General features: G+C 30.3%; 5 protein-coding genes across 6 annotated transcripts; 4 read left to right on the top strand and 1 right to left on the bottom strand.

Moving 5' to 3' along the window:
- Positions 1 to 1,042: 1,042 nt before the first annotated feature.
- Positions 1,043 to 2,550, bottom strand: LOC106649646 (TBC1 domain family member 7). The gene is made up of 5 exons (XM_014367172.2): positions 2,412 to 2,550; positions 1,912 to 2,261; positions 1,551 to 1,835; positions 1,345 to 1,477; positions 1,043 to 1,268 (listed from the first exon to the last, which is right to left on the bottom strand). Exons 1-5 carry the CDS (start codon positions 2,526 to 2,528, stop codon positions 1,164 to 1,166), a joined length of 990 nt encoding a protein of 329 aa, XP_014222658.1. The 5' UTR covers positions 2,529 to 2,550; the 3' UTR covers positions 1,043 to 1,163.
- A 342-nt stretch (positions 2,551 to 2,892) lies between these two features.
- On the top strand, positions 2,893 to 3,857 carry LOC106649647 (dehydrogenase/reductase SDR family protein 7-like). Its single transcript, XM_014367173.1, has one exon. It carries the CDS (start codon positions 2,989 to 2,991, stop codon positions 3,841 to 3,843), a length of 855 nt encoding a protein of 284 aa, XP_014222659.1. The 5' UTR covers positions 2,893 to 2,988; the 3' UTR covers positions 3,844 to 3,857.
- Positions 3,858 to 4,181: 324 nt separating this feature from the next.
- Positions 4,182 to 6,529, top strand: LOC106649663 (KICSTOR complex protein C12orf66-like). Of its 2 annotated transcripts, none has more exons than XM_014367194.2 (10): positions 4,182 to 4,448; positions 4,519 to 4,698; positions 4,784 to 4,930; positions 5,003 to 5,154; positions 5,230 to 5,370; positions 5,442 to 5,580; positions 5,648 to 5,841; positions 5,917 to 6,067; positions 6,133 to 6,243; positions 6,315 to 6,529. In XM_014367194.2, the coding sequence occupies exons 2-10, from the start codon at positions 4,618 to 4,620 to the stop codon at positions 6,486 to 6,488; spliced, it is 1,290 nt and encodes a 429-aa protein (XP_014222680.1). In that variant the 5' UTR covers positions 4,182 to 4,448; positions 4,519 to 4,617; the 3' UTR covers positions 6,489 to 6,529. The 2 variants fall into 2 exon arrangements, with proteins under 2 accessions (XP_014222680.1, XP_014222682.1); XM_014367196.2 differs by having other exon boundaries at positions 4,502 to 4,698.
- A 6-nt stretch (positions 6,530 to 6,535) lies between these two features.
- LOC106649665 lies at positions 6,536 to 8,974 on the top strand. Its single transcript, XM_014367198.2, has 4 exons — positions 6,536 to 7,076; positions 7,145 to 7,347; positions 7,416 to 7,614; positions 7,688 to 8,974. Exons 1-4 carry the CDS (start codon positions 7,029 to 7,031, stop codon positions 7,811 to 7,813), a joined length of 576 nt encoding a protein of 191 aa, XP_014222684.1. The 5' UTR covers positions 6,536 to 7,028; the 3' UTR covers positions 7,814 to 8,974.
- LOC106649664 (abscission/NoCut checkpoint regulator) lies at positions 8,952 to 11,248 on the top strand. Its single transcript, XM_014367197.2, has 6 exons — positions 8,952 to 9,043; positions 9,112 to 9,281; positions 9,342 to 9,576; positions 9,644 to 9,808; positions 9,892 to 10,029; positions 10,095 to 11,248. The coding sequence occupies exons 1-6, from the start codon at positions 8,996 to 8,998 to the stop codon at positions 10,296 to 10,298; spliced, it is 960 nt and encodes a 319-aa protein (XP_014222683.1). The 5' UTR covers positions 8,952 to 8,995; the 3' UTR covers positions 10,299 to 11,248.
- Positions 11,249 to 11,290: the final 42 nt, after the last annotated feature.

Here is an 11,290-nt window from a genome sequence, read left to right as displayed (position 1 = left end):
TAAAATAAAGAAAACAAAAAGCAGAAATAAATTTAAATTAACGTAATATGCACTGTAGAAATATATAATTAAATATCTTTCTCGAAAAAGTACGATCTTCAAAATTGAAAAAAAGTAACAAAACCTGAAGTTATATGAAACAAGTGGCAAGCTAATGACATATGTTATGAGAGAGATCTCGAGTGAAAACCAAAGATCGTATTATTTTTAAATTTTGTACATTTCTTCGCCAATAAAAATATTATATAGTGCAATGTACTATATACATACAATAATAACAGTAGCATAATCATAGAAATAGTATTTTACGAAAAAGAAACTTAATAATAGGAACACATGTCCCGTACGTTGATTACACATGGGCAAATTGTGATTTTTTTAGTATCTTATAATATCATTCAATTCAATTATTTTGAATTCCTTAAAAATTTTCCTACCACTTTGGTTCTGTTATGTACAGCATAATTTAAAGTAAAACGATTTAAACAATGCTAATTAATGACCGCAAAAGCCGATGTGAATGATATAATATCGGCTGATCAGAGATAAAAATACAAACTTCTATTGTCGTGTAACTAGACTTTATCCTTTTACAGGAAACATGAATAAAGTAGAAAAAAATAGTGTTTAACGTAATCAATGAGTACATTTGTATTTGTACGTTCAATATCATAAGAAAAGTAAAAAGAGAAGTAAAAATAAAAATTGACGAAAAACAGTTGTATAATAGTGATAACAGGCTCATTGAGTGCTTGAGACATAATATAAATAAAAACGCACGAGATATTTAGGTAAAATTGTGAAATTGATTAAACGATATCGTATTCTCTGCGTCTTGAAAATAAACAGAGAGACTGAACTCGCCATTCAGTTGTATAATATTATAAAATAGAAAAATAGAAAATTTACATTAGTGTAAGAAATGATGAATGCGTTAAATAAAAAAGTGATTATTTTTAAAATGATAATTTTTTATTTCACCTCACAAGTATATTGTTCAATTTTTTTTTCATAAAAAATTATTCTTATCATTTATACATATATTTCATGGTTTGAGTCATTTTTATGTACAATAAGTCTCATAAGAATAAGACAATTAAAAAACATCTATTATCATAACGATCACAGCAAATCAGAATTTGTTCTTACTTTTCAGAACAATTTCATGAATGCGGCAAAGTATTCTGATTCTGTAGCATGACAGAGCCACTCTGTTGCCAACATTCAATAGCTTTATTTACAATAACTTCTGAAGTTTCTTCAGTTATCTGAAAAAAATTAACGGATGAAATTCATAACTAAAGTTTTTGTATCATTTTTTAAATTATGTACTATTGTACTAACATGGTTGATAACTTCTACAACTTGATCAGTATTTTGACATTGACTGATTATACATCGTTTTAGAGTAGTAAGCATTGCAATAGCCACAAAAATCAATATTCTACAAGCTCCTACTGTAATTTTATCCCATATTCTGCAATTGAAATTCAAAATTTTAAAAGTGCAAAAATATATTCATAAAAGTAAAAAATAACCATTTAACTAACTTTGTTATTGAACCATCACTTATAATACCAGCAAAACAAGACATAAACCAAACATCAAATGGCAATGTTTGAAGGGCACTTGTGTTTTTGAGATGATTATAAAGTTCTTTATCTTCTCTTTCTAACATTGTGTAAGTACATTCTTGAAGCCTCCCTATTTCATTACTAAACTTTTGTACTTGTTCAATAAAACCAGAAAGAATCCAATAAACATTGACCAGTCTTTCATCTTCTTCAAGATCTTCACTAATGTTCCATAAACTCACAGCCATTTTATTCATAGACCTTGAATACATTAAAGATACAAAATAAACAATGAATTCATAATTGACATTTATTGAAATTGAAAATTTAAAAATACCTAAGCATCGGAGTCTCAAGCTGGGATCTTATGTCAATTTTGGATCTTCTATTTTTTAGAAGCCACATCAAAAGAAAAATTTCTGACGGCTTCGTCGTTTCATCGACGGTACTGACGACCTTCAAAGCTCTTTGCAAGTCATTGAATTCAATAGTTCTTTGGGTCATGACGAATTTGTGGCTCTCTTCGAGCGGAGGTATAACATCGAGCAAAATTTTCCATAAAAAATTTCGATAAATCGCTGGGACGGTGAATCTCAAACAGAATTGTTTCAACTTCGCCTTATCGAATGGTCGATCTCGAAGGAGCATTTCCAATGATTTTTTCTCCTCGACACTCCGAAATCCCACCTGTAAATGTATAATCATAAAAATCAACTTGTATTCACAAATTTGACAGGTACTCGCATGAAAAAATTAACCTAAAATACGAGGCTCTTTTAATTCGGAGCGAACCTAAGAGCTTCAACCATGCCTTGCAAGAAATTAATTGGATATTACCTTTTCATAATAGGAAGAACGAAAATTCCTTTGATCATCCATCGTCTTAGCGATGAATAAAGATTGTGCATCTACTGTTGTAAACTGCGTTCGCATTCGACGGACTCCATAGTCCATTCGTAGTCTGCTGCAGTCTACCTTTGCAGACTGTTTACAATGATCAGCTGGTGTTCATTAGGTGTCTATATATCGTTAAAGGTTCACTTCATTCCAATCCTTGAAACGAGCATAAAACGAATTATTTGATTGATTGACGAGACTAGAAAATCACATTCTCCGCGCCTAGTTAGGTCGAAGTCCGCAGAAATCGTGGAGTAGACTGATGACATTAAAACGATCGCACGGAGTGGTGGGCTGGCTGGAGCAGTAGGATCGACGCGACGTGATTTCCTCGCTATGTGCGCAGTGAAGTCATATTAAACACAGTGACACGGTGAAACGTAAACAAACCGTGTCCGAGCTCCGATCGAACGGCATGGTCATTTAATTCGTTCTGGAATCAAATATTTCGTTCGTTCTAATTTATTTATTTCACAAAAGAACTTGATTCGCGACCGCACAAACTTCGGTTAACAAGATGTTTTTTTCGAGGAGTAAAAACTCCAATTTGCACAACAAAGTTGTGGTAATAACAGGTGCTAGTTCTGGTCTAGGCGAGGCTCTAGCTCACGCCTTCTACAAATGTGGCTGCAAACTCATACTCGTCTCCAGGCGATTGACGGAACTGCAGCGAGTGAAGCAAGCTCTGCTTGACAAACACGACAACACAATCACGACTTTTGTACCGGCAATTTTCACCTTGGACTTGACAGAGATCAATTCGTTGCCTGCTGAAGCTGCCAAGATCGTGCAAATCTATGGTAGAATTGACATTCTGATCAACAATGCTGGTGTGTCCTACAGAGGAGAAGTGGTGGATACTCAAATTGATGTTGATATCAAAGTGATGCTCATAAATTATTTTGCCCAAGTGGCTTTTACCAAAGCTTTTTTGCCCACGATGCTGCAGCAACAATCCGGAGAAATTGTGTGTATCAGTAGTGTTCAGGGCAAAATGGGTATACCGATGAGATCAGCTTACGCAGCATCTAAGCATGCTTTGCAAGCTTGGTGTGATTCTACAAGAGCTGAATTGCACTCAAAAAACATAAATGTATGTGTAATATGTCCAGGATATATTCAGACTTCCTTGTCGTTGAATGCATTAACTGGAAATGGAGAAACATATGGATTGATGGATGCAACGACTGCTGCCGGTTATTCACCCGAATATGTAGCAGAAAAAGTAGTGAAAGCAGTGCAGAGGGGAGAAAAAGAGATTGTTATAGCACCAATAATGCATAGAATTGCCATTCTATTAAGGACTCTTTTTCCTTCAGTATTCTTTTGGTTAATGAAAAAAAGAGCTGAAAGTCAAAAAAAACTATTATAAATTACAATTATTGTGAAACAAATTTTATTGTCAAATGTTGATATTTTAAAATCCTTTTGATTTTTTTGTGATGACATGTTCATTTTTTACCTGAATTTAATGTATGTTTTTTAGTTGGAATTCAAATGGTGTACAAATAGATTTTTTTATATTTTATGGGTCAAGTGGTGTTACATATTATTGTTTCATGTGTGTAATGAATGTTTAAAATTGTATCTATTTTGTAGATAAAAAAAATTTGTTGAACGTATGAAAAATTAAGTGTACTTATACTTGGAAAAATCTGAAAATGAAAACTGTCCGATTTTAAATAAATAATCTAAAACAGGTGTCACTAGTGTATTTTTATTTTCTGCAAGTTGCAAGTTGCAACTCGCGTTCCACTGTCGTCTGCACTAGCCTAACGTCAAATACTAAAAGCAAACGACGAAAATTGAATCAACACTCGATGGGTTGAACTAAGTCTAAACATATTCTGTTGTTTAAAATCTTTTTGCATTGCAAATTTTAGAAAAAATAAACTAAAAACTGTTTATATTAAACAATGAAACCAAAAAGCTAATCCAATATAAATCAGGCAGCCTCATACACTATTTTTATAGCAGGTATATTTACTGATAAAATATAATAATCATATAGTGTAATAAATTTTATTTAGCTTGTTAATCTCAACAGATGTTGACTTTATTGCTTATCTATTTACGGATGACAAAATTGAGAGCGTGAGGTTAACTTTACATAGAAAAATACAGTTTACTACTCAATTCACAAATAATGGAGCGTGAAGAAGAGTTCTTAAATTCTTTTTTTACTCAAGTTACACAGTTATGTTTTGATAAAGCAAAGGAGTCAGTGGTATGACATTTTAATTTTTTAATTTTTGTCAAAATTATATTGATTAGTGGATTGATTTTCTAATTTTTGGAATGTTATTGCTCAGGAAAGGGAAAGAGAATCCTGTCGATCTACACAAATGGGACCATGGGGGATGTTACTTACACATTTACCACAAATAGCTGTAGCTGAAAAATCATATATTGACTTGGGATTTCTTCACACTAAAAACAAAGGATTTCTTCGTAAAGATGTAAGTATACATTTAAATGTCCATAGTGAATATTTAATCTAATGAATGATGTTTGAAATAATTATTTTACAGAATTCATTAAAAACTGTTTATGAGTCATTAAAAAGTGATTTGAAAAGAGTAGAAGAAATGACTTATGGTACAAATACAGTAGGTGGCACAGTAGCAGAAATATCAAGCCAAATATGTCAATTTATTACTGCACGAGTTCAATTAATTGACTTGTAATGCTTACTGAAATTTTACACACACAAAGTATAGTTTACTAATTTTATTAATTAACTATCTTTTTATTACAGTTACGAGAAAACATATAATATGAGTATGAACAGTAAAGTAATGCGTCATCAAGAATTGTTAGTAGTGATTGAAAGTATCATTGAAGGACATTCATTGTCGTGTTCTCACATATCATTAAATACAATTAAAACTTCCCTCATGTAAGAATCTTTCACGTATTTAAGTATAAATTTAAGCCAAGTTAATTTATAATTATTGCATGTACTTATAGATTAGAGTGTGAAATTTTAATGCAACTCATAAAGGCTTATATAGAAATTCAAACATGGAGATTTTTACCATCGTTAATGGCCCTTTACGGTGCTCAAGCACGTATGTCAGCTTGGGAAAGAACATTACAAAATAAAGAAGTATGTGAATTATCAATTTGATACTCAGTTAATTTTGATTTTATATTTATTATTTTTTCTACATAAGACTTGGAAACTTGGTTTTGGAGCCACTTTTCTTAAAGCTAATCAACAACCAGCACTTTTCCAATGGCTAGTTAAATTGAGAAATGCTGTTTTGGCAAAATTTTCTTTTTACTTTCATACTACTTTAAGTCAACAAGCCAGTTCAGGAGAGATGAAAAGTATTATGAGCAAACAAAATGTAGATTATTATCATAAGTATGAATTTATTTGAACTAATTTAGATAATTAATTTATTTATTTTTAGATTAAAGTAACACTTATTTTTCCCAGATTACAAACTTTTCAAAGGAAACATGACATATCAGCTATAGTACTAGTTTTTGAATCCAGAAATATGTACGATTCTGGACCTGGCTATAGACATCCAAAAAGAGAAATGGATAAGACAGAAGATTTTACCATAATAGTATCTGTTCCTCATGTAAGATATTATAAAATGTTTAAAAAATTGATAGAAGCATTTTTTCATAAAATATATCATTTTAGACCTATAGTCATAGACCACTAATGAATTGGTATGGTATCAAAAAGCATATAAAGGAGAGATATGCAGAATTAATAATGATGGAAAAAATCATATTTTGCAAAGAAACAAACGTAAATATTTTACTATTTGTCACAAAAAGTTTTAAGCTTAATTTATAATAGCATGAAATAATTTTTTATAGGAAATGTGGGTGTATGCTATGCATAATATCGATCCACGAGTAACCATTGTTGTTTGCTATGAAACGTGCAATAAACAAAAAGATAAAGATGCACATGTTTCAACATTTATTTCAGATATTAGTTTACAGATGAGATGCAGTAAAGTTTTTGAAAGTTTAAAACTTGTTAAATGATTATTAATTTTTATAAAGAGATTTTATGATATTTTGTTAAAAAGTGACAAATTTAATAAATACTTAATAAATTTTTTAAAATAATACTCTAGTACTAAAAAGTTGAACGCAAATTTACACATTTTCCACCTTATCTCAAAAGAAATTATCCAATACCATATGTTCAAATTACCGCCTTATTGTAGAAATCTCTCATTAGTAGTCTAAATCAACATGGCGGAATAATAACAGTTTTGCACGAGCCTCAAAATCGCCTGGGTATAAAAAACCGTGTCTGTAAGCAGGTCATTTAATTATTTTGAGTCTCTGCGGGAAAGCGTTGATTCATGTCACGCAATTTTAGTTATTTAATTTTTTCCTTTTTGGTTTGGAATAAAAAGTCAGGCTCAAAAATTAACAAATTTCACGAATAAAATAACGTACGGTTGTTTTTATTTGAGATAATTATCAACAAAACTTTCATCTTTGCGTTTGAAGATAAAACAAGAAATACGTTTTTTTCCAAAAAAAAACGTTTATAGATTCCGAAATAAAGTCATCATGTCTTGTCGTGCATGTCGAAAGCCGTTTAGCCACTCCAAAAGAGAAGTGAGTTATCATTTTTCGGAAAATAGCAGTTACCTCAATTTGCGATACTAATAATTAAAAATTTACAGAATGGTTGCCCAGGATGTGATCACACCTATTGTAAAGACTGTCTTAAATATGAACATTATTTACCTGATACATCAGATGTAAAAGAAGTTTGTAAATATTGCCACAAAAGAATAATCGATTCTAAGCCATTTATACCACCAGCTGATTTTATTGTTCCCGATGGAATTAATATACCATTAGATCCTGAAGGAATGACTGCGCAGTATGTATTTTATTTCTTTTTTTAATTTTTTGCTTCCCATGTATTAAAGACTAATTTTATTACTTCAGATTGGATAAATTAGAAAAATCAAATCCAGTACCCAAAAGTTTATACAAAGAATGGTATAGATTAGATAATGTTAATCTTAGTCCAGGGGAAAGACAAATTGCAAAAAGATTCCATAATATGGAAATACAGAAACAAGAAGATCAGTTAATATTGTTAGACGAGAGGCGGCCTGAAGATGAAGCTCCTACAAAACAAATGGTAATAGATTACAAATAATATGTCATTTTATAGAAATTTTGACAATTATAATTTAATTTATTTTTCTATGTAGGTCAGTGAGGCATTTGCTGCATTGAGCAAGCAAAATTTTCATAACAACCCAAAAAATGTGGATAATAGCCACCAAGTTTGTAAAAAGGCATCAGAAGGCAAAAAGCAGCAAAACCATCAAAAATAAAGTATAATTATTATGCACAAAATTTTGATAGTGTATGATTGCATAAGATTGAAACATTTTTTGAAAGATGAATCCATGTCTCAAAACAATATGAGCCTATAAATAGTATAGAGCACCACTGGAAACTATTTTGTGAATCTGTGATCAATGAAAAAATCAATTCTGATTGTATAAGATTTTTGTGTGCATAAACAAGTAGAGTATTTTCAGCTTAGGAATAACAAAATATTATATTTTTGGGTAAATGAGAAGTTTAGAATTACAAATAGTCTATTATTTGAAATGTTAGTTTTTGTGTATTGTATGTATGCCAAATATACAACCATAGAAATATATCTTGTAGTAACATTATGATAAGAATGAAATTATGTGATAGAAAATCAAAATGTAGAATTCTTACGAGTGAATAAGTGTTTAATATTCTTTAACAATAGGAATATTTGCTATGGAAATTTTGACTAAGAATGATTATGAATCTATATTATGTACATTTTGTAATGAACAAAAAAATAAGCGTACAGTTTGGATAATATTTATAGCTAATATGTACTTATAGGTAAAAAGTAGTACAAATTTCATCCCTGTAACATTAAAGATACTTAAAATATTTGTAAAACTGTGATTACATTAATACAGATTTATTGAGAGTTTTAACTATTTTGTACACATCTTAATAAAATTACAATTTCACATTCAAAAAAAGTAAACGTTCTTTACATTCTTAAAATATCAAAAAATTTTGTTTTCCAAATTTAGCATTTCATGAATAGAGTTGCAACACTCTCGCGCGTGGTTTTCCCCTAAATTCCACAGCGTAAGCCATTGTACACTATACGTGTAAACACACTCCATCTTCATCTCATAATCATAACATCAATCTGTCAGTGTCAGCCGAACCGCGGCTCGTTACGTTTGAAAGAGAATTGAAAATCGGTTCGATTTCGAGTGTCTGCCAGACATTGTAAAATAGGCAGAAGAAGCATTCGATTCGAATCAGTGGTGACGATTTTATTATTCTGCTTTGTTGTTTATTTGCAACATTGAAACTAACCTTGATGTTATATACATAACAGTAATTGCGTCATCTATAAATTTTGACGATTACTCACTATTCGTTACCTTATAATATGCCTACCTCACGTACTTGAATATTAAAAAAAATTGTTGGAATAAAAATAAAAAATGACTTGCAACACGTGCCAGAAATATTTTGGTTTGTTAACCAGAGAAGTGAGTACTCACACTTTTAGCAAATGGATTTAAATTTTCAATTTTACATTGCTGTTTTTACCACCTAGCTCGCTTGTCCGAAGTGTGGTTATTCCTACTGCAAATCATGTCTCAAGTATAAATGGAAAGTTCCTAATACAGGTCAACAGAAGAAAATTTGTGGACCTTGTTTTAATAAATCAAGTCGAAGCAATTCTCATTTTACCAATGACTTGACTCCTGGGGAATTAACAAAAAAGTAGATGCCTCTTATTTTTGTTGTAAATTCATAAATTTATTTTCATCTTCTTTCTTTTAGATTGGAATATTTAGAAAATCCAGCAAAACCACCTATTGTCCTGTACAAAGGACCAAGTAAATTAGATGAATTGGGTAAGAATTTGGACCCCGCTGACAAAATAATCCTTGACAGGTTAAAAAATCTCAAAGGTATGCGCAATGAAGTAGGACCAGTTCCCACTGAAGATGAAATCAGACAAAGACTTGCTCAATTAAGAGACCAACATTTTGATTCTACAAATCAATCAAAAAATGTAAAAACTTGTATTCATATGATAACTATGATAATTCTCATCTTTCTAATATCCATTTTCATAATAGGTATATCAAGCAGACACTAGGTCTGATCAACAAAAAGCGGATGATTTAATAACTGAATACCTTGGTGCTTTAGCACTCAACAAAAATACAGAAGAAGCGGCATCAAATATTGATCAAGTTATTCAAAGTAGGCTAGACAGGTTGAGAGGTGTAGATTCATCTAAAGTGAGTCTTTGCTTTGAAAAAGATTATTTTAACACAAGTTTCATGTTCATTGCACAAATAAAATTATTTTTGCAATTATTTAGTACTCAAATACAAATGTAATGGATTACAAAGAACAAAGTGAAGACGATGAAACCAGAAAAATAATTGAAGAAGCATTAGCTAGAGCAAGGCTCATGCCAACAACTGATAAAGATAGTGATCTGGACGAAGACTTAAATGTAAGACATGAATTTTACCCAAAAACTCTCAATAAATAAAATGATTTCATTCAATTTTTTTGCAGAAAACTAGTAGTGAAGATGATGAAAGTGAATGTATGTATTGTAATACCTGCGAAGATTGTAAAGATTTAGTTTGGTGTCACATGTGTGAAAAGAAGGTACAATGCAGAGATTGCTTTGAGGATAATCATGATGAGGAGCAAATAGAAACACACAAGGTGGTTCCTTACTTTCTCCGTCCCAGAGTAAGCTCATCAAAAAAATAAAAGATGTAAAAATTGTGAAAGTTTGATTTAAATTGTAGAGCAATTGAATATAAACACAAGGCTTTAATTGTCAATAAAATATCAATATTTAGGCAACTAATTTAATTTATGACTGCTATCTTGCTGACTTATTCTTACTTTAGAATCATACAAGTATTTTGAAAGAAAATGTGATAGCTTATGTTGTATTAAAAATTTATATTACTTATTATTTCCATATCAACTATATTTTATTTGTTACTGTAAAAATATTGAATTTTACTGTAAAAATATGAAACTTTGTGAATGCTATGCCTTATTTTACAAACATATTTTATAAGAGTTTTAACAATTAAAAAGAAATTGAAATTTTCTAATTGGGTCTCATTTTATTTTAAACAACTTAATTCATTCTTGCATTAAAAGTTGATTTTTCAAAAATGCACTATTTATAAGCTCATTGAAGATGAATCAATTGGAAGATCAATTGGAATTATATCAAGATGAAGGAAGTGGGTTAATGCAAAAGGCAAAATTTTTACATTCAAGTACGAGTATTTATTTTTCTTTTCTTTTGATTTTTTTTTTTTTTTTTTTTTTTTTTTTTTTCAATTGAATATTATCCTCTTCATCAAGTACAATTACGACCTAATCGTTTACATATTAAAAAATTTATTTTTATTCGAACACAATAATCTAAATTGAAGTAAATAACATTTAGCAAGTAATGAAAAACATTCATCTTCATGTTAAGATATGCTAAGAAGTTTTCGTTGCCACGTTTGAGCTGAAGACGCGCATTAGTTACAGAGCTGAATTTAAAATTGACTTAAAAACAATTCAAAACTCAAACTTTGAAAAAGTGGCTCTGAAAGACTGGGTATGCGCCAAAACGCAAGATATTTAAAGTCATTATGCATGTCATTCAGCCTTAGATTGTTCAATGGTCATATATAATTCATCAACTAAGACATTAAATTATAAATTTTATAGCATATGCAACGCTAAAACTT

The sequence above is a fragment of the Trichogramma pretiosum genome, unplaced genomic scaffold (assembly GCF_000599845.2).
Source record: "Trichogramma pretiosum strain Unisexual culture from Peru unplaced genomic scaffold, Tpre_2.0 scaffold37, whole genome shotgun sequence".
NCBI lineage: Eukaryota > Metazoa > Arthropoda > Insecta > Hymenoptera > Trichogrammatidae > Trichogramma > Trichogramma pretiosum.
The sequence above is the reverse complement of the archived record's forward strand: the minus strand, read 5'-3'. Positions and strand labels throughout refer to the sequence as shown.